Genomic DNA, 23,065 nt, shown 5'->3' with positions numbered 1-23,065 from the left:
ACAGCTAAAAAGAAGAAAAGGGTAGAAAAATCGGATTTTTATTTTCTTTTTCAGTTCATATCGGTGAGCATAGCCGCATGCTTGCAAATTCATGTGGTTTCTAGGAGACCCACACTATTGTATTTTGTTGGTGTTAGCTATAACTTCTCATTGACTTTTGCTGAAGTCAAGGTTTCTCATTCAATTTTAATGGCCTAATGGAAGCTTTGTGAACTTCAGGTGGGATCTCACTTGAATTAAGTAGGCAGAAGCCTCTGTTCTCTTACCTGGGTCTTCTCTAAAAAGCGTACCAACTCTTAAAAACAAACCCAACAAGCTTGATCAAGAAAGAGGAGGCAGCTTGTCATGTCAGCTAATGATGTGGCAAGCAACACGTTGCATCAGAGGGCTGTTGCCTGTCTCCAGTTTGCTCTTCCTTCTCCTCAGGGGTAGCAGTGCTCCTCTTGCCCTTGCTCCTGTCCGCAGCAGTCACTTTGGGGTGCTTCCCAGGGGAAGAGCTGGGAAGGGAGAAGGGCTACCCTTCACAGGGCAATATGAGGACTAGCAGGAAGGACATGTGCAGGTAGCCCTCCTGTAGAGGGCTGAGTGTGTTGCACTGCATGTGTAGCTGGGTGTACCGATACAGACCAGCTGGAAGGAAGCAATGCCTGGTTTGGGATTTGGAGTCCATATTGCACATTCTTTTAGAGGGATGTGAAAGTAGGGTGATGCAGAAAGGCTGAGGAAGGAGTTGGGGTCAGATGGTTTTGACATAAATCATTCTGGAAGTGAGGAGAAAATAAGTGTCAGAGAAAGGGGAAAAATACCAGTGAGCTTGTCAAAGCATCATTGGAAAGTGGGAGGAGTGAGAGACTGGAAGAGGGATCAAGTTATAGAAGAGAATAGAAGAAGGGCAACTGAGGGAGAGTGGGAAGCAGTCCAGGGGAATGTAAGTGAGGGGAAAAAGAGCTTTTGGAAAGAAACTTAGTTGGTTTATTTAAAAGAAAACTCCATGAAGAAAGAAACAAATATTTAATAAAAAGGACTGAGAAAAAGAAATTAAATGCTTAAAACATTATGGAAGAAAGTAGGTTGAGGGAAAACATGAATGAAGAGATAGTGATTTGAAGAACAGAAGACTAAATTATGGGAAACATTGTTTTATTTTTGTTTATAAATGGTGTGAAATACGATACTTAAATTTTTCTTTTCAGAATTGTAGGGAGGGCATAAGCAGTCCTACTCGCTGTGTTTAGCACCACGTGGACCTTGGAGCACGTGCACTACACAGTACTGCATGTTGCATCTCTCTGTATTATGGTCTGTAACTGAGCTGCCCGGAGGGTGGAGTGGCTGGTTTCTTGTGCGGGGCTATTGCTTTGGCTTGTTTTGTAAGTCTGTTCATAAACAGCAATTTTCATTTAAGAAGCTGCTTATTTTGTAGCGTTAGATGCATATGATCCCAGTGTTACAGCACAGAGTTGTGCTCATTGTGCATGTGTGAAGAGTGGCTATGAGGACCGTAGCTTTCATTTTTCCATTGCTTACGCTGATGTTATCATATTGATAAGTAGCAGTGATTCCAATTTTCAAAAATTTAATTTGCACAGTGATTTGTGCAGAGTAACTAACTCTGTTCCCCCAATTCAGAGTACTCATGGGTTATTTATTTACATATTTCTTGTTTACATATAAATAACTATTTTATGTACCTAATACATAGATTATATAAATATAAAATTATTTATTTATAAATTTCCTTCAACAAAAATCCCTGCCAGCTTGAAGTGAGCTGGCCAAAGACAGCGGATGCATGGCTTGCCTTCTCCCAGTGCTTTTGCCTGTGTTTTCTCTTCCTTATTCCTAGCAATCCCTCTTTGGTGCTTGTACGTTAAACAACAGGCAAAAGAATCGCTGGAAAATACAGCACTTTCTGGTCTGCTGTCTTCCTTAGAACAAGCAAGTTACAGTAATACTGGTCTTATCATTTCAGAACTGTTATTAGAGTGTGTGGTTAGGATAGGCAGATACCCTCTGACTGTGTCTCCTTCCTGTGTTTTGTTATCCTGAGCCCTTATTTGGGGTTTCAGACTGTTCAGGACAAACTGGATGGAACAGGGGAAGAAGGAATGCCTGCAGATGGTATTCTTGTGCCAGTCCTGTAATAATGATTTTCATCTGCAAACCAGAAATGCTTTTAAAAGAACATTATTGTTCACATCAATGACTTGCAGATGGCAAGGTACATCACAGAACATCTGGGATAAGGTCGCATGGGTAGTTGTTGCTCTGGGAGGAAGATCTACTTTTGGTTTCTGCATGTCAGAACCTCACTTTTATGTTACGCTGCTTTGCATAGTGCTTGAATGCAGACTGGCTCCTTTTTTTATCTGCAATAAAGCTAGGTGAAAGCACGTTCAAATTGTTTAATTGTTTTAATGGCAATGGCTATTCATGTTAAGAGAACAGAGTCTGTGTGTCCCACTGAAGGCAAAAGGATTTGTCTAGGGAAGGGTTCAAGGCTGATGCAGGAGCGTGAAGAACTGCTGGTCCAGAAAAACACCCGCTTTAGGAATAGTGTCCTGTTAATTCACTCGGGATTGCCTGCTTGCTGAGGTGAGTCACCCATATAAATCTATCCAACCCTGTTAGGAGAGTGGTCTCTTTACTCTGTATTTGTTTATGGGAACAGAACCTCTCGCTCTCTTAATCTCTCTGTCATAGTCTTTAGGACATTACTACCATATGATGAAACTGAATATTTTTATTGAATCTATTGTGTAGTGCCAGTGGACCTGAATAGGAGAAATGATACTGGAGAGAACATAAAAGGAGTTTCTTTTCTTTTTAGATGGGCATACGGGAGTTCAATATTACCAGAAAAACTGCTTTGAACAATGCTGATAAAGAAGAGGTTTAACGAGGCTGGGGCTGTTTGCGGAAAATTAGTCTGTGTTAGGGTAATATTCCTTCAGGGAGTGTTTATAATGCCTGCAGGAATGTGGGGGTGGGGGGGCGGGTCGGATTCCAGTGCGACCTCGCAAGCTTTCAGCTGCCGACATGCGGTGCACCTGCGTGTTCCCCTCTCTGACCTCAGAGCGGGCTTGAAAAGCTCTGGCATCTGAAAGCGTGAGGAAAGATCAGGTTTTTAGTTTTTTGCGACACACCCCACACACACCCCCACTCCACAAAAAAAAAAAAAAAAAATCCATCTTTTTCTTGATGCTTAGAATGCCTTGGATTTTACATCTTTTTAAAGGATAATGGAAAATACTTTGTGGGTATGCTTTTTTTAGTGTTTTGGTTTTTTTTTAATTTTATTGAACTACTATCTTAAAGATCTCATAGAGGTATGTCCAAATACATGAATAGTATTCAGTAAAAAATGTGGTTAGTTGGCAAGACTCAAGAAAATAATTTCATACTCTGTTGCTTATTTTGGTAAGAATGTTCTTCCTAGCCAGTGCAGATTCAGGCATGACAGCTTTGGCATGTACCTCAATTGCAGAGGTCTGGGATAGTATCTCATTTTCAGATTGTAGCGATGTGGAGATAAAATGTAAATGCTGCTCGACAAGGATTGCCACTTCATAATGTTGTACTTCAGAACCGGTCTCTGCGGTAGTAACTTGCAAATTATACGTGCATGTAATTTGCATTGTTTGGAATTAACTGTTTTGTAATTAAACTTTGATTTGTGTTTCTTTATCAGACATTGCGGAGTGGTTAAGTTATGCTGCTTATGAACTTCCATGTCAGTGATTTCGCGGTATAAAATTGTACTTATTAGATGCACGGATTTTGCTTTTTGGAAGTTAAAAGTTGCTTACTTTGGCATCTGTAGCTTATTTCTTGCAATCTACTTAATTAAGTAGCTTCTCTGTTTATCTTAAAATGCAGATAAATGGCTTTCAGAGCAGTGTTTATAGCTTAATAGTTCCTGAAATGAGAGTCAACATTATCTCCTAGACTCTACCAGTCATAACTAATGATCCCTCTGCTTACACTGTTGAGTAAGTCAGGAGACACTGAACTCTGCAGAGACCAAGGGTCCTGTGCAGTGGGAGGATAGTTTGTATGTCATGGCGCCTAGCAGACAAGGCTTTCATGGCTCCGTAGTGTTAATTGGGAACCGAAATTTGTCCTCGGCCACCTCTAACCTCCTATCACTGAACTATTCTTCTATGAATATGGATACAGGCCCGAGGGCGAGTTGACAGCATGCAGTAGTTTTGCTTCCCTCATCATTTAAAGTAAATAATATGAGTTTACTCTTATATTTGCTTCAGTTTTGCCCATCAGAGCACATTTTGCAACATGAAATCTCTGCAGAAATTGGGGGTATTTTTAATGTTCCAAACATCACTGGCAGCCAGCCTAACGGAGGCATTGTGTTGAGGGCTGAAAGAGGATGAGAAAATAACTAGGCAGCTGGCAATTACTGCACTTTGTCCTAGGGCTTTTTTTTAATGACATTTTAATGTATTAATGAAAGTAAGATACCTATTTTAAATTTTCCTGACAAGTCCTTTGGCTTGGTTCCTGAATGGAGAGTGGTAGGCTTTCCTTTGTAATAGGGTTAAGTGCATGCTTCAGGAAGAGAGAGGGGAAAGAAAGAAAAAGGGCGTAAATTTACCACTCATGAGAACTGCTATATTATTATTACCTTGGGAACAAAAGTTGCTTATTTATCCATGAAATTTAAATAACATGGGGAGCAACAATGCCTTATGGTGTTAAGCATTAATATTCCTCTATAATTCTGTCACCTTGTTCATACAATCTTTTGCCTGAGATTTTTTAACGTGCAAGAAGACTATTTATTGGAAATTGCAAATACAGGTTTTGTGAGATGGATATTGGCCTTGAAGAATTTCAGCCAGGACAAGGTTCTGGTTTCAAATAGGCAATCTAACAGTTGGCTTTTGCTGGCTTTAGGTGAATTTTAGCTAGTGGTATACAAAGCAGTCTCCGTACCTAATTCCTATGTCTCCACAGCCATCTAGTCCACTTGTTTTGCAGAGCTAATTAAATGTAAACATTTAGGTGGGTGACCGGTTGTAAAAGGAACTGTATATGAAAGCTGTTCCTACTTAAAGAAACTTATATCAGTCTTGTTTATGCTTCAGCTTACATTTTTTGCATTGATTTTTTTTTTTTTTCCTGAGCTTTCTTAAAAGTAGGTTTTGAGCTTTGTATTGGCTGGAGAACAGCAGGCTGGTGCAGAGCCCAGTCTGGTTAACACCACATACAGTGCAAAGGCCATGTTGTACAAAGAAAGCAAATTCAAAATACCACTTACATCTCTGAAGGTATTTTTATTGGGCATTCCCATGAATGGACTACAAGAGGCACAAGGTAGAATAACCAGGATGCCCTCAGAGAGATAAAGAGGGGAAATGCGATGGCTGCTGGGAGCACCACCGTGCAGTTCAAGCGGCTTCCAGCCGGACCGTGTTACAACATTGCACTGGCAAAAGATTGCATGTCATGTAACTTTTCCATGTGGTGTGCATGGTCTTGTTAGTATGGATCAGTAGCCCTATAAAGTAGGGATGCAGCAGGAGCAGACCAAACAGTATGGAGGAGGAAAAATTCAACCATTGCCTCAGCTAGTATCGAAGAACTTTAAAAAAGCATGTGTAAGGCTTTGGAAAAGGAAAGAAGTATTTGCAAAGACAATAAATGCAAATTTTTTGAAAAAGGAAATTGGGGGAAACTCTTTTATTTTGATTTTTGTATAAAGCCTTGTTTCTTACCTTTTCAAAGGTAAGAATATTTGATCAAATCAAATAACCAGATACCTGTCTTTGGTTATTTCACTAGCAATCATACTGGTTTCACTCAGCATCCTGAGGAGGCAGCCCTCTTCAGAATGTACAGAAAGTACAGAATGTACTTTCAACAATCAGTTGAAAGTTCATATAGTTCCAGATTATTTTTGAGCATCTTCTCATAGGAATATAAATCTTCTAAAATATACATTCCTCTTAAACATAAAGCATTCTTTGGCAACAATCCTATTGGTAAACAACAGCATGCATATTTTTGAATGGGCAGACACCTCTTATTTTCATTACCGGTTTCCAAAGGTGGAATTAGATTAGGTAACGATGGAGCAGAAACTGAAATATGATTTTGTAGAGTAAATCCTTTAAAGTACAAAATTCTGTGATCATGTTTGGGATTGTAATGTCTGATATTTACAGCTTAATATCAGAAAGAAAAAAAAAAAGCTGATTAGTAGTAATAGCTATCGGTCATCTCTAACAGTTACATACTACAACGGAAATGATAGATGTTATGTGATTGGGGTGTGATAAATGACCATGTTATCTGGTATAAATGGCAATTACCAGATTAGTTTTCCTTGCATTGAAGTTACAAGCTAACTAAATTATTTCAAGGATGTGAAATAATAATCTGCGGTGGTTTTTTTTTTTTTAAATAATATACTTTTGTTATATACCTGTATGGATCCCAATTACATGATTCTTTTTTTTTTTTTTTTAACAGTGGTTAGTCAACTTGTAAGATAAATATCAGGAAAATTAATTACTGTCAGTGGTTGTGTTTCTACCTTGGGGTGAACTTCTTGCTATCTTTCCATTAAGGGACCAGATTTTGCTCTTCTTTGTATACAGTTTTTATCAAGTTTCCTATCTTTTTTTCGTGACATGCTACAATAAAACCTCTGTATCCTGTTAGCAACTTGACGACCTCTTCGGTACCCCTGTCTCTGAAAGAAAAATCACAAATTGCTCGTTGTATGCCATAACTTTCAATAGTCCGTTCTCTGTCGACCTTTTTTTGTTTTGCCTACAAAGTAAACAGAAAGAAGCCTAAAAAATATTGAAACCTTCTTGTGATTGTGCTCTTTAGAAAATACGTATCGAGTTGGATAAATGAGAGCCAGGCCGCTGTGGTGTATCCTGTATCTCAGGTAGACTCACTTTAAAGGGAGGTAGGGAGCAAAAGGCTCCAGCTCCAGTGTGCATTTCACATGCTGACCTTGGAAGCCGCTGTTAACCATCTGGAAAGAGTTACAAAACCTGTATTGCTCAGAATCTTTATTTTATTTGTAATTCCAGGATTTTCTTTTTTCTTCCACCTTTCTACTGTCATATTCTATGTAGCCTGAATACTGCTTTGCGCCTGGCTGAAATAATATTGTTTGCCAGCTTACAATCAAAGCGAAGTGCAGAGAAAAACAGCTGAGCCGTATTAGGCAGAGGCAGTCTGGACTACATTTCTTTACTGCCGAATAACACGCCACAGGTGCAGGATTAGCCCAGCGTATGGTGCTGTGTTTGCTTAGCGGAGCCCCCCGAGCCGCCCTCTGCCTCCTCACATGACTCTCATCTTCAGGGAATCTGGCAGCAATGTAGAAAGCCCGCGGAAACTCTCTGTAAGTAGAAGGCGTAGCTTTTCAGCTCACAAACCACATGCTTCCCTCCACCTTTTTTCCCTTTTTCTTCTTTTTTACTTTTTCTTTCTTTTTTAATTTTTTTTAAATCCTGGTTTGCGCAGAACCCTAAAGAGATTTTTGAAAAAATAAAATAAAATAAAATAAAAAAACAATGAGCTTCAGTGGGTTTTGCAGAAAGGTCAGCGAGGGACATGCATGACTGGAAAAAAAGCGGCATCGTTGGCATGCTGTCGAGACGGGGGGCTGCCCTGTGGGGCAGCGGGGAGCTGGCTCATCATGACACGTGCTGCCTTGTGTTTGGAACTTCAAGTCTTGCCGAGGGGGGACGGGACATACTGGAGATTTCCTAGTCTTTTGCTTGGACTGTGGGTCAGACGGTATGGTGTCAGGGGTCTGCTGTAAAACTTTAGGTGTGCTTTTGTTAGTTTAGTTTTAAGGAGAGAGGTGTTAGATTTATGGAGAAAATACTGCAGATTAAACAAAAGATTTCCTATTCTCTTTTTTTGGTGAGGAAGGAGAGGGGGAAAAAAGAGATTTTTAGAAGAGCTGGTAATCGTCATTCAGCCTGACAATGAATTGAAAAGGATGTTTCTCTTTTTTTGCCCTGAATGTGCTTTTATATTAATCTTTGGGTTTGAAGTTAATTTAAAAACAAATGTTTTGGCGACAATAGACCAATTTTGATGCCAGATTTGTGTTTTGAGGATGAATTACAGAGCTGGGACTGGTTTTAGCCTTAGCAACAGACACCTTCCTATCTAATTTTAAAGGTACTTTGGCAATATATAGTGCATGTGTATGTCAGTAATGCTTATTAAAATGCTGCATCTGTTCTATACAGTTTAAATACCAGTTAATTGGAAAAATAGCCAAATAGTAAAAACAAATTACTTTCTCTCCTAAAACTTTTAATCACTGTTTATATATGTCTGGGTGCTGAAAAAAAACCAGTTTTACATTTGACCAGAATTGTTTCTTGCTTCATACTCTGTAGGGAAAGTCTAAGGAGAGAAAGGTTGTCGTGCAGCTTTTGGAAACTGCTGGTCAAGGAGAAGAGCAGGTGGGATACAAGTTTTAAGAGTGTTTGCAATTCACTTTTCTTTCTTAGACTTTGAGGTGCTTTATGAAGTGTAGTTCGAAGATGCGTCTACATGACATTGGAAACAAACAAAGCAAGCAGACCCAGTGGGGCTGATGGCTGGTTCCTCTTCCTCTTCTTCCAGAGACCCGAGCGGGTGGGCGAGTGTGACAGCCTGTCAGTGGGGAGCAGTTGATGGTTCGGCAGCAGCAGCAGCAGGCACAGGTGGCATGTGCCTCCTTCTCACCAGGCGCGAGCTCAGCAGATGCTCTGAAGCGTTCAGACAGGAAAATGCTTTTAGGCTGCTTGAGCACATCAGGAAAACCATAGCGCTTATGTCTGCGGTCAAAATTGATTATTGTTGTTCCATGCATGCAATTAATTTTGGTTTGCAGTGGAGATGCTTTCCTCCCCCTTTAAATGGATTTATTTGTTTTCTGTCAAAGTAAGTCAATGACACTTGCTGTTGCATTTGGCCACATTTGCAGAAGATAAGATTTGTGCCTCAGCCTTCATTTGTGAACACAAAGATCTTCTTCATTGCTTACGATTTCTACACATACAGTTCAAATCCCTACTCAGTGTGCGTGGTGAGGCCAACAGTAGCGGCAGTCAGTTCAGTTCACTCCCTGCCTTGGCAGCTGAACAGGGCAAGAATTTAAACTGTCACTCAATCAATTACTTAAAACGCTGCTTGGCCTGGTGACCTGGCAGGGTGGCATTTGCTTGCAGGAAGAAGAATTCTTGCAGATTCTTGAGAGCTTCATTCAGCGACAGTTAGTTGCTGAGTGTGTCATAAACAAACGGGCTTTAGCAATGCCGATGGCATCACCCATGAAAAGTTATCGAAATATACTAGTGGGTTTTTCTGACACTAAATAATCTGTCCTTCTGGGAGATAGACAGGCACTTGAGGAAAAGTGGGGAGGGGAGTTGGTAGGAAGCATCATCATCCCCGTGATTTGGGAAGCATTTGTGATAAGCTAATCAAGAAACCAAGTTTAAAGAAAGTTATATACGTATAGTCATAATCTTTTAGAAAGCTATTAAAATACAGTATGCTTATTCCATAAGATAGCTATATGACAGGTGTGGGGTTTTTTTGTGAACATCTACACTGTTTAATTTGTTCTTATGAGAAGTAAGAGAGAACAACTCCAGTGTAGTAGGATTGAGAAAGGAGTTTGGTTTATGAAGTAGGTTGCTCTTTAGGCTGAGCTGGGGATATGTCATATGCACTCATGAACAGCCAAACCCAGGCAGTTAGAAGGGCACTATCATCTGCAAGCATGGCATGTGCACATGCTAATTATATTTTAATATACACGTGCAGTCTTTGATGTTGGGGTGAGAATGGCTAGCTGATATTTTTATCTTCCAGGTTCTATTTTTGTCTTGACTACTGGCATGGTGCTCTTGGGTTTTGGGTTGTTTTTTTTTTTATTGGAAAAGGGAACAGGAGTGACAACGATTTATTAAACATAAGTGAGAGAGCCACAGGGTCAAAGCTGTCTGTTGGTGTTTCTTTTAAATGCCATTGTCTGAATGCCTCAATCTAAATATCCTCTGAAATGATAGTAAGTAAAAATCTACAGATTGCCCATTGCAACCTTTGCTTCCCTAAAGATCAGATAGCAAAGCGTAGTTTAGTAATAATGGTATCACATTGCATTGCTTCCCGTCTGGGTTTGGTTTTTTTTTCCCCCCCTGTTGCTAGTGTTCAGGACAGTTTTCAAGATTGCTTGTAGTGAAGTTTGCATAATTCCCTGATGGTGGCATTTGGTGTTTGCTGCTTGGAACTGCAAGTTTATGTGTAGATTTGCAGCTTAGAAGCAGAAATAACTAGCCTTGGAGATTAACAGCAATCTTCCTATCTTTCTTTATCTAAAAATTTCCTAATTGAAGAGTGTGGCACAGACTCTGCTGTTCGTAGCTTAATGTCCAGACTCCTTGTTACACATCTTTGTACCTGAGCTTCCATTCCCTGTTTTGATCAGGTGGTGCTCATAGATGGAAGATGAGGTTTTACAGCTGAGCCTTAGCTGGCATAGTTTCATGAGTTTTGTTTCCATTTACATTACATTTCCCACGATGCTGTTGAAGAAGAGATGAAAAAGCTCAGGTACACAAAAGTGATGAGAGATGAAAATAATCTCTTTCAAATAAAATGCTTCAGCAATTTCACCGAAATAGTTAATTTTGTTTTCTGTGGTAAGGAATATTGATGAAGACACAAGACTATCCTTTAATGTGCCTTTGTACACCGTATGTATTCAGTAGCTTATTTTCTATCTGAAGCTACCCTGTAAAGTAAATGTAGGCACACAATATGAACCGAACTGATAAATGAAGCAATATATAAAGTAATGCCACCATGGAAAACAACTCAGATTTCTGCATATGTTGTTTCACAAAGCTAGGCTACTGTGCCTTTGAAATACATATCCCTTTCTAATTATTTTGTGGTACCTTAAATACTAAAACCTCAGGGAGATCAGAAAAGGTCTGATCTAGCTGCACCTTCATCTCCTCTGTTTTTTTTTTTTCAAGTGATGCTCTTTTATGACTCAAAATCCTTCTGGGGGTGAAGTCAGAAGAGTCAGCCATTCTCAGATCAGTCCTTGGATCTCACCTTAGTATTCCTGAGATATTTGCATCTCACTGCTCAGTTTTATTACCTGTTATCCTCATGCATGCATCAAACAGTAGTGCTTTTACACAAATATTTGCAAAATGTTCATTTTGAATTGTAAAAGAACATGCAGTTCAGAAAAGAATAGTGGTAGCTCTAACACATTTTACCTTTGCGTGTGACAAGTGGCTCTTGAAAAGAGATTAGAATTAAAGAAAATGTTGATATCTTAATGAGAATACTGTGAAATATCTTTTAATTCATCTTTGCAAATATTAAAAGCTTACTTATATTTTAAAAGCTTTTATTTGTGATGAAATGAAAGGATTGTAGAAGGTAGAATTAAGTGAAAGATTTGTCAGAGTTGGGGAAGTTTGTTATTAATGGGGAATTAGAGTGGGTCCACGCTGGCAGGCTAAAACATTTTGCATGTACTTTCCTTTGAAAATTTTAAAGTCACCTTTCTTTTGTGCTTTTTTTTCTATTCTGTTCATATGCTATCTCATGCTATGAAAAGTGTGTCAGAGATTAACTGTGGATAGCAGAAGAGAGAGGGAACAGTAACACTCAAACTGATGTAATGGTGGACAGCAAATTACACCAAAGAAACCTTTGCTTTTTTTAAGTTGCGAGTAGTATGGTATGAGTATCCATTTGAAGGATCTTGTCTCAGTGGCTTTGTCACAGCTTGTTACTTATAAATTAGTTACATTAACTGATTTAGCTAATAATGTCATGTGTGAATAAGATAGTTTAAACAGACTTTTTGGTGAAGGGTGCTTATCCTTTTCAAACCAAATGCAAAAGAAATTTCTGAAGAATAAAGACATTATTTAAAAATATTGGCACTCAGTGGCAATTCTATGAATACGGACAGAAACAGTTTTTAGGAAAGCTACCTTGGCAGATAGTTTAAAATTCCATCAGATTGTAAACCTTCTTTCCATCATGAATAGAAGCAAAACCACATCAAATTTCGAAATACACAGGTGAGAAGGAGCAATGTGTAGGTTCTATGTGCTTCTTGGTGTACAGGGAATCCAGCACAGGTGGCAAATGAAGCAAATCATACATAAGCCCAACAGTGCTACAGGTTTTTTTAGTATGCCAATTGATTACAGTGCACATATATCAGCGTACAGCTATTTTCAAGCACGATTTGATACCAACCTTAGTATGGGCTCACTAGTGCAATACAGTCACACACTGAAAAGGAAAGCACATTGTTTTCATTTTTCTGGTGTTTTTGTGCCAGATTTTGCTTAGCGTGGTTTTGGATCAAAAATATGCAGCTCTCAGCATCTGACCTTTCCTTGAGTTTTATGGTAGCCTTGAATATCCAGCAAAGGGAAACTGTCATCATCCATTTTTCCTTCTCTGTCGTATGATTGTCACCAATAAAAAGTGTTTTACTGTTACCTCTTGACTATTTTACACAGTAGATCAGGCTGACTTAAGAGGTGTAATTTATTTCAACTTCTTTAACTGCACTGTGTTTTCATTGCTGTCTATTTGCCAAAAAATATCCCATGGAAATTCTTTTATCTGATGGCTGTAAAGTACAGTGAGTTAGCAGTTAGTTATTTCCCTTTCTCTTAAAACAATCATGTATAACTGTGGTGGGAAGTCATCACGCTGTAGTTTATGATATATCATAGGAAACTCTAGCATGATAGTTTCATATTTTAATAAAAGTATGATTTGAGGAAAAGCATACTAACTGTGTAGGCTAGTGCCGGTTATGGACGAAGTAACCTTGTGCTTTAAAATTTCCATCCAACAGTTTTATGAAGTTGACTGATTTCCTTTTGAGGTTTGGGTGGTTTTTTTTTTCTCTTTTAATTACTGCTCAGACACTTTTGTGTGAGTGTACTTACTTTCCAGTCCAAAGCAGCAGTTGAAACAGCCATTCTATGAGGTGCAAAGCTTCCTAGGTGTGTACCTTCCCTGAGCAGTAAGCATCACTCCCCATCAGTGGGTGCTGTTGCTAGCCAAACATTGTTATTATTGGCCTGGGAAAATGTGAACGGATGATACTGCATTAACCTAAAGCTTCAAATACCCTGTGTAGAAAGAGGAGTGAGCACAGCACTCTGATGTTGTTTTTCTGAACACACTTATTTGTGCCCCTTAGCATCTGTTTGGGGAAGGAGCAAGCCTGACTTTTACTCTTGACAAACCCATGCAAGGTCGTGGAAGATCTGTTTTTTTGCTGTATAGACAGCACATAAAACACACAGCTGTGGCACAGTAATCAATCTGTTAAGATAACTTTTGCTAATTATTCATCCTCTGGGAACAGGATGGCTTGAGATTTGGACTACAGAATACAGAGTAACAGAATACAGGGCTTTTCACCTCCTACATCACCAGACTTGTTGAATCAGAGCAGTACCCAAAAGTCATTACTATCTGATGGCTATGGGCTGGTGTGAAATGAGTTATTGGGCTTTATCCAGATTCTAGTGGAGAAATCCCTGTCCAAATCACATAACTATGGCTACAGTTGGCAGGGGCTGGAGTACTTATTGGCAGAGAGCTTGAGGACTGAATGTACACTAAGAGATGGGCTCTCTAGATCAAATTTTTATGCACCTACATGAGTCAATGCAAGGCTTAAATAGGAGGTTTTCCTTTTGTGTACGAGGTACCGCCACATACAGTCCTGTCAAACCAATATTAAACAGCATTATTTAAAACCAAGATATAATTCATTCTGATGGTTACTTCACTGTGATGGTGGAGTGGGGATCTGTAATCACTTCTCTCTCATGTAAAAAAATTATAGCAAAACAAACTGAAAAACCATGAAAGGGTTCGCCACGTGAGAAAGTTAGTATTTAGAAGCAAAAGCTTAGTACTCATAGATTACCATGAAGTCTAGGAGGGATGGGAAGCAAAATGGAAGAATATATCTAAGAAGGATTATTTGTTGGCATGGAGGTTAGTAGGGGTTTAGACTAGACATTAGTCATTCCCATGGTCATCCAGAATAATGTTTTCGTTTTACAGCACTTAATTTTCTTCCTCCTGGCTTCAGGATCTTTGTAGACATGCCTTTCTGTAAAAGAGCTCAGGTGAAGCAAAGCATGGAGAGACACACTAACACATTTGAAAAACAATAATAGGAGCATACTGCTTCTGAGCACACAGTCCGCAGTCTCAGATAGAGATTCCTAACAGAGGCCATCACATCACAATTTTGTGTGGTCCCAGTCCTATAGAGGAAAATATTTCTCAGGAGCAGGTCTCCACTGAAACATAAAAGCCCTGGTGGCCACCTGCCTGTTCTTGCGGTGGAAGGTGCTTTGTACATTCTGGTGAATTTAGTGGAAAAAGAGGGATAAGCTGAGAAAAATCAACTACATTTGATGAAGGTATACCAGTCTGATGGTGACCTTCAGGCTGTCAACTGTTTTGATGAATTCCCTGATGCAGACAGTATGTTTCTCAGCAGACTACAATAACCTTACTTCTGATAACACTGTTTTTCTGCAGTTGTCCCAAGCTGCGCTCCGTTTGTTGGAGATGGGAAGCTGGTCATAAGCAGACTGCAACAGAATAGGCTACAGCGGAGAAGCAGCCAAATTTAAATAGCTTGAAATCCCTTGCTTTCAGGGCACTTGGACATAGCTCCTTAGGAGAGCTTTCAAAACCCAAATGGCTTCTAATCCCTAGTCAGGGCTGCATGACCAACATCTGCATTTCCTGATGTGCTGTAACAAGCATGAGGAGTTGACTGTTCACAGTCCCAAACTGTGCATTTCACACCTGAAATTCAGGAGGAACTTGTTCCAAAATCGGAAAGCTCTTGCGGGTTTCTTCCTACGTGTTACATTTTGGGGAAGGGACCGCTGAAAATCTTTCTGCTCTGAAGTCAAGCAGATGTAGGAGGCAGAAAGACCTTGTTGAAACTCAGCTCTGAGTGGGAAAGGAAGAGTTCTTATGTGTTCCATGGGCATCTGCTGGTGAGACATCTGAATTTCAGAGGCAAAAGATCTGACCATCTTTTTAGCTAGCAGCCAGGAATTTAAGACATAAAAGGAACATGAGAATGGAGCAGGAAGTTTTTCTTTTTAGAATATAGGAAAGGGCCTGATTCAAAGTTTCTTATTCCTACCACTTTTAATTTTATTTGATTTAATGTATTTGGCACTAAACCACAATGATTTTACACTAATTTTGACCCTGAGCATTAGCTGAAAGCAAAACCCTAGGCTACATCCCTAATTCAAACTCTTGGAAAGTGTAAATTTGAATGGCAGCCTATTAGTCCTAAATTGTCTTAAAATCAAACTACATCTCTAAATAGCCACCTGTGATGCTTTGATGGTACTTCAGATTTCTGATGCTAATTCAGCAGTTCCCTCCTGCCTTATTTTAACTAAGACTACAACCAGGTCTAGGGATGTAAGCTGCTGTTGTTTACGGCAAGTTCTGTGGAAGCTGTTCATCATCACACCCCTGATGAGTGATGGGCACAGATTGCATTGGAATATGACTGCCTTATACATTTGTTGAGAAGAGGAAGGACCTACAGTTGTATGTATTATGAGGAAGGTATTTAGTTGTCTAAATTTAACATCTTCAGGCTCTTTCAAATGTGTAATTAAACCTTTCCTTTTTTTTTTTTTTTTTTGTGCTAGCCATAAAATGCTTTTGGTTTTGCACTCCTTGTTGAGGAAAGATATTTGCTGAAACTGTAGAAAGCTTGTAGAAAGAGCCATGGAAATGATACACAGAACAAACTATTTCACTCAGTTGCCTCATGAGCTTGAAGCCTGAAAATCGTTGACAGGAATAGTAATAGGTGAATATTCCTCATTCAGTGGTAACAAAATAGTACAGACAAAAATTGCTGATTGAAAGAGAATTTGCTTAATCTCTAATCCTGTGACCCAGGGAGCAAACATCTGTTGATACTACTTTGTTGAACACAGGCTGCATTTTAAATTATCATAATAATATTATGAGAAACAAACAATGCATTTTTTTTTAATTTAAGCACCTACTGCATCTTAAGGTACAACTATACAATATATCTTGAGTGAACTAATGCATTTAGTTCTAATTTTGTCAAGTGTTAGTACAAACAGTATGAGACTTCAACATCCAGTTGTGTCATGAATCAAATTAATATCTTGATGCTGGGCACAAAGGTTACAAGCCCATAGTTTGTATATGTTTTGTAACTAGTTTTCTGGTTTAAGAGGTGAGCTAATCAAAGAGTCAGTCAGTTTCAGTGGAATACATAGGTACTGAGCGAAGATCAAGCTGTATGAGTTTGTATTTCATAGATGTTGTAGTCTGATACGGTGAATGATTGTCTTTCATGTATATCACCTTAATGTTATTAATATACCTCTTACACAATGAATATACAAGGAGTGGAAGGGCTATAAGATTCAAAAAGCTAACACTTCTCTAAATGAGCTGACAAGTTTCAGCTTCTTCCTAGTTTGCTAGGGACAAGCTTGCATGTCTCTTGTTACATTGAAGAAAACTAAAGCCTGTCTGCCAGTTGCTGCCAGTGCCTGTCCATTCACAGGGTTTTCCTAGCAGAGACGGCAGAGGAGAGGAGGAGTGTGCAGCTGGGAGGCAAGACATGCACACTTGTGCCCAGGGCACAGACTGGACTTCATTAGTCCTCCCAAGGGCGTGGACTGGTTGACCAGCCCTGTTCTGCCTTCACTTTCACTGCTTCAGGACCTTTCAGCCTGTTCTTGTCTCACTTACTGCTTGCTCTGAAGTGTAGCTACTTGTTCCCGTCACCTCTGCCTGTTTGCCCACTCCATCTCTCTGTAGGGGCTGAAAAGGATACAGTTTTCTGTCAGCTTTGCAATATATCAGTCCTGATGATGGAGGTTTGGGGAAGATTTTAATTAGAGTCAAAGTAGCAGTTCAGGAGCCGATTAAAACAATAATAATAATAATGCCAATTGTTTCTAAAGACTTTAATAGTAAATCAAGAATTTCAAGCCTGGTCTTCAACTACTCAGTTGGAGACAGCTGTTTGTAAATGACCCTTTAGTAAGATTTCTTACAGGGAAGCAAAAGGAAATTGAGAAACTGCCAGTTGAAGCTTTTCATGCTGATCTCATTTTTGTCTTTGAGGCTTAAAATATTCACAAGCAGTGAAAGCTGATATTTATGAGTAGAGCTGGGGTGGGGGTGTTGCTTACACAGCTCCTAGCCCATCACCAACATCTCTAGCTGTATTCCACCAGCTCCATGGAGATTCTGTACTCTGATATTTTTAGAAGAAATCGCCTCCATATATTTCAGCATTGTTCTTTCTAAAACACATTCTTACCTTTTACTTTGTTTATAGAAATGAATTATTTTTCCTTGTTTTCCAAGCAGTGCTTATACCATTCAGTGACAGAAAGTGCTGTTGAACTTGAAAGAACATCACTTTCTGTTAAATGTGTGTTAAATTGTATGCCCATGTTGCACTCTGCCTGGAGTACCATAAATCCCACTCATTTTTATGGGTTTCAGTGGATGTAGATATGTGCCAAGTATAGAGACAAAGAAAGCACAAAGGTGTAACCAGGGATTTGACCTGCGTAATGCGATAGGAGGAAAGCTGTACTCTGCAATATGAAAAGCACAACATACATCTTTGGCAGCAGCAGAACTTGAACATCAGCACCTTTGACCTAATGCCTCTGAGGCCCAGTAAGCCTCAAACATGGTGACTATGTCAGTGTCTTCTACAGAAAACTGCTCTGTAGCGAACACCTGGCTCAAATAACTTTCTCATATTTTGATGGGTAAAAATACTTTAAAGCCTTCATTCCAATTCTTACAATCCAGTCTAGAACTGTTTCTTTTTTTCCCCTCCTTATATTTATAGCTAATTTATTAGACAACATGCCCTTGCGAAGTTCTGGCAAGTTGAGCATGGAGACCAGAAAAGAAGATGGTGAGAGCACAGCACCTGCCCCTCCGCAGAAGAAGCTGTCCTGTCAGTGCCACCACCATTGTCCTGAGGACTCAGTCAACAGCACCTGCAGGTTTGTGGGATATATATTTGGTGGTGAAACATGGGAAAGCCTATTTGTGGTAGCTCAACAGTCCCAAGTTGCGTATTGCAGTTTTTGTTCAAGCAGTAATACATAAATGACTTGTTATACATTGTGTGTAAAAAAATCAGAAGCAGTTTTTACCTAGATATCAGCCATGTATTTATATTTTTGTTAGGATGTTTAAATCTTTACAGTTTTAGATAATACTTGTATTAATTCGTCGCATATGAAATACTCTGAAGGTAGGAGTTTGCTTTTAAAGGTGCATGCTGTTAATGAGAGGAGACTTAATAGATATATATTTAAATGTCAGAAATGCTTAAAACCTTATCATCGCTCTCTGTGGAACACCATTTATAAGAACCCTGTTCTTGGTGTGTCTTTGCCTTTGCAGTAGCTGAGCTTTCTTTTGTAGGTCCTCAAGGCTTTGGGTTTTTTCTTACTTCCACGCTAAAAGGAAAGTAATCTTTTTCTTGAGGCGAAGTGTTGAGTGTTTTATTATACTAGCTATAGTCTTCTGTTTGATTTTGTGTTTAGAGTACTAAAGACTTACCATTTGGGCTGGATTCTACTTCCTCAGATCCTTCTGCCTGTCTAGGGAAGAGGCATGTCCACCTGTGCACAGCCCCCTTGAAGGCTCAGCCTTTGACTCTGTTGTACTGACACTGCCTGAAGCAGCAGAGGTGACAAGAGTACCTGTGGTGCGACCAAACTGCTGCTCCCCCACCCCAAAGCACCTCTCGCTGGACACGTACTATTACTGTTGAATGAGGGTAGCTGTCAAACACCTCTCTTTTGGCTTGAGATGCATGTACAGTTTGCTTTAGCTGCAGCAAAGTAGGGCTGAGCTCTTCGTGTTCCACACGAGGAATTTAAGCTTTTCTACTTAGAGCTGGTAGGATACTGGAGATGTTCACCACCAGCTATAGCCTAGTAAAGTTGTGAGAAGCACCAAAGCAGGGGGCAGAAGTGAGCCCAGGTAGACATGCCAGTTGGGTATGCAGTGCTGTTTGAGGTGAAACAGTCTAACGTTGTGTCAGCTCTTCAAGGTAGCACATTAAAAATATAGATGGGGAAAGCCTAAGGTTGCTGAAGGTATTGATTGCTTTGATGGAGTTTTGAGTGTTGTGTTGTAGCCTGACTTAATTCTGCTCAGCCTGCAGTTTCACTGAACTGTATCAAAGTTTTGATGTCAGCTGTACATACCATTTCCCCTTTCTATCCTCTTCCTTGAAACCCATGCTCTAGCCAGGAGGTAGACCTGACTGCTCTCACATGGCCGTTGAAAAAGCCGTAAAAACCCACACTGATATCAATTTGCAGATCCCCTGCAGAGTGAATCAGCTGATTCCTGTTCCTGCCCAGCAAGAGCCACTGCTTTCACACATGCAGTAACAGGAAAGTTGCAGATGACTTTCAAATCTATGAATTAGGAAGCACAAAGGGATCCATGTTAAGGAACCCACTGAACAAAGTTTATACCCCAGCTCTGAAGCACATTGCTTCAGAGGCATCACTGACATTAAGTATGTTTCATGTTACCAGTATCTCTGAGTAAATGTCCTATTAAAATGGATTTGTGCGTTTGCCTTCACTGCAATACCACATAAAAACTGTCTTCAGAGTCCCCCTTGCAATGCCAAATACCAAACTTGTTCTTAGGTGTTAATGCCCAAGGATAGGCTGTTAAGTGGTACTAAAACACAAAATTATAACCTCTTTTTGTCTTCCTAATCCTTGCACATTTCAGGCTTGAATGTTCAACTTGAGTGACAAAACCATTTTTTCATTGTAGACCTCAAAATAATAATTGAAACTTGAATTTACTCATCAAATATTAATCACTTCTCTGTCCGGGAAAATGGAAACAGTCAGAAGATTTGCATTAGAGCTACTCCTTTTTCCTATCCTGTGCTGTCACCTGAGCAAGTATCCACCTTGCCGCTTGCCCAGTAAGCAACAGCATAAGTGGAAAATTGCTGAAGAGTTTGGAGTGATATAAAACAAACAAATTAAATATCCTGTCTTCATGGCTTGTCAGCTATAATCCTTTTCAGGATGGTGATCATTGCTATGGCTTCCCCGACCTTTGTGTGAGAGCTGCAGTGAGGTATGAAGACGACACCTGTTGTTTTCCCTGCATCTGATTAACTGTTGGTCTGTAATCATTTGCTTCTTAAATTCCCTACTACATAGCTGGAATTATGGATGAAAAGTGAAATGGAATGTTAGAGAGAGAAGAGCTAAGTCTACTGTTGAGAAAGAGGACTTGTTAGGTCTCCAGTTAGCTGGCTGGGTTGAGACCAGGTTTCAAAAGACCAACCAGGTTAGCAGGGATTATTCATTTCCCCTGTGTTTTGGGATCATCCTACTACTCAGGCAGTAACTATCATACTTAATCCTAGCCCAAACAAGTGTTGGCACAGTTCTAAAGCACTTGAGAATTCTCTTTGAACCTCACTGTAAGGGAAGTTTCCCCATATTGAAGTTCAAGCAATATTGATCGCACTGTGTTTGTCTGAAGAATAAATGAACTGTTCCAGATTAAAAGTTATTGCATCAATTATCTGCTTTCCTCGAATGTAGCCTCTAAAAGCCTTATACATTTTATATTTAAAAAAATAAACCTCTCATCAGCTCTATCAGTCTGTTAAGCTTTGGACTGTGCTTGGACCTACAGAGTTTGGGTCTGCCAGCCCCACAGGGACAAGCCAACACATGCTGGGGCACCCAAGGGCCTGGCAAAGCCCTGACACCCAGGAAATTCACTGAGCACATCCATAGCCAGGGCTTGGGCTCTGGAGAGCATCAGGCACAGTTCCTACAGGGGCTTTCACCAAAGAAGGGAAGCCTTTTGTGTTCCCAGGAGAGCAAGGAGGGCTCTGAAAGTTCAATGGGAAAGCGTTTCCAGCTGTGTTTAAATTAAAACTCTCAGAATAAAATAGCTAGTCCTATTGCAATCACCATTAAAAATTTCTCATAAAAAGCAGTCTGCCATTCCACCTGAAGATTTTGGTCTGCTACCACAGGTATTTATCTATTAAAGTATAGATCCTGCCTGTAGTACCAGTAGTCTGAATGTTTATATAAAAATGTGGACATCTGGTGGCCATTTAAAATCCTCTCCATAATTGTATTTTTAGAAATTTAAAAGTCAATATTCTTTAACCACATCTGTATCAAATCCTCTAACAGCCTGCTGTGTTCCTATACAAAATTTCCATTTCTTTATACTTCCGCAGCTTAAGTCCAATAATACTTTAGGGAGCTAAGGATAACACTGCAGCTTACAAAGCAGATTGCTTTCTAGATCAACAGAAAAGGAGTTGCTCTAGTTAGGCTGTACTTTAGAAAATAGGGCAATCCCTGAGTACAAGTTTTGGAAGACCCATTACAGGGTCATTTCATCAAGAGAGGCTTAGTGTCAGGGAGCAGTGAAAGGGGGCCAAGCCAGGAGCTGAGGGTGATGCTAGGGCCAGCCATATCCCTACCCACCAGGACCCCATTTCCCCAAGGGCACCTGAACACAAGAGGCAGGGATAGCTCCCTTGATGGCCCTTCACATGGCTAGTAGTGATCTGGATCCAGGCAGGAGATGGAGCTGGGGACAGATGCTCCTGTACCATCACTTAGAAAAGGATTTGATATTCAGACCAGAGTTTAAATAAAGCCCCTGGGCAGAATGTGTGTGTGTGTGGGGGCATCCCAGGTGAGGCTACTCCGGGCAATTGAAACTCATTAGTGTGCTCAGGGACCTGACAATTAAGATCTTTGCAGAAGGTTCACAATTCTTTGCTTGTAAAGGGAGTGTTAACCTGCTGCGTGTTGAAACTTTATTCTTCTTTCTGAACATCTGTGCAATTCATAAAGGGCTATAAGTAAAGAAGCTCAAAGCTACTTTGAACATGACCAGGACCTTGTTTTATTGTTCCAAGTTTTGTGTGTACAAAGTGAATGCACGGGCAGTTGTGTCTAATCGTAATTAATTGCACATTTTAAAAAATAGTGTTAGATTTAATTGGCTTTGACTGTAATGGGATTGCAGTAAAGGCAGAGGCTGATTAGATGCCTTGTTGTACTCTATTTTCCATTCACAAATAAATGCTGACAGTTTTAAAGATTGGGCTGATAGAGTTTAATCTCTTATGCATTGCCTACTGGTCACCATTGTGTTTCTGCCCACCGGTGTCTTGAGGTATCTTTGGTTATCTAAAGCAATAAAAAAATTAAGTTGCTTTTTCAGTGTTACCAAAGGTGATAATTCACTTGACTGATGTTATTTTCATTCTCCTGTTCTCCAGGTGATTGGATTGAATTTTCTCTGTAATTTGGTATGTAGAAGGAAAAAGACTTCAACTGTGGGCAAAGCACTGATTTCAGGCAGCTTTTCTTTTAAGCAGCTTTAAATTTTAGGGTAAAGTTGAACTTTTCCTGATAAGGGAGCTATGGTGAGATCTTACCAAGTCAGCCTTTCATTATTTTTAATGTTTACTTTTATTTTTTAATGTAATCCTGTATATGAGGCTGTACTGGAGACTGTAAAGACCCCTATGATGATTAAAACAAAAAACCAAAGGCCAACAGAGACAAATCCTTGCAAGCTCCTGTCTTCCCCTGCCCTCTCTGCCAGGGCCATATGTCTCAAGTGTGGCTCAGCAGGTGACTTTGCACTAAGTGTTTATACTGAAACGCAAAGTCCCCCTTCCACGCTTTTCAGCTGTGCCCCAGGAATTCCTTGTTCTTAGTGGTGTTCAAGGCTATAAACCTTAAGGTAAATAGTAGTGCAACTCAAGTCTCCCTGCATTGAGACCTGCTGCATTACTCTCAGATAGTTTTTTAGCGTGTGGGAATACTTTGGTGTTGCTGTGCAGAAAGTGCTGGAATACCTAAGACTTCCCTTGCACATTGAATTTACT

General features: G+C 39.9%; 1 protein-coding gene across 11 annotated transcripts in view; it reads left to right on the top strand.

Moving 5' to 3' along the window:
• Positions 1-23,065, top strand: part of BMPR1B (bone morphogenetic protein receptor type 1B) — a 254,881-nt gene that overhangs the window by 203,959 nt on the left and 27,857 nt on the right. For 10 of the 11 annotated variants that reach the window (XM_075090807.1, XM_075090803.1, XM_075090804.1 and 7 more), the window contains one exon: positions 17,978-18,137. In XM_075090807.1, coding sequence (XP_074946908.1) covers positions 17,995-18,137 — 143 coding nt within the window. In that variant the 5' untranslated portion in view covers positions 17,978-17,994. Of the gene's footprint in view, positions 1-2,056; positions 2,596-17,977; positions 18,138-23,065 lie in introns of those variants that run through there. The other variant, XM_075090808.1, reaches the window with a different exon arrangement.

The sequence above is a fragment of the Phalacrocorax aristotelis genome, chromosome 4, assembly GCF_949628215.1.
Source record: "Phalacrocorax aristotelis chromosome 4, bGulAri2.1, whole genome shotgun sequence".
In the NCBI taxonomy this organism is placed as follows: domain Eukaryota; kingdom Metazoa; phylum Chordata; class Aves; order Suliformes; family Phalacrocoracidae; genus Phalacrocorax; species Phalacrocorax aristotelis.
Note: the sequence above shows the minus strand (reverse complement) of the source record. Positions and strands in the feature narration are given on the sequence as shown.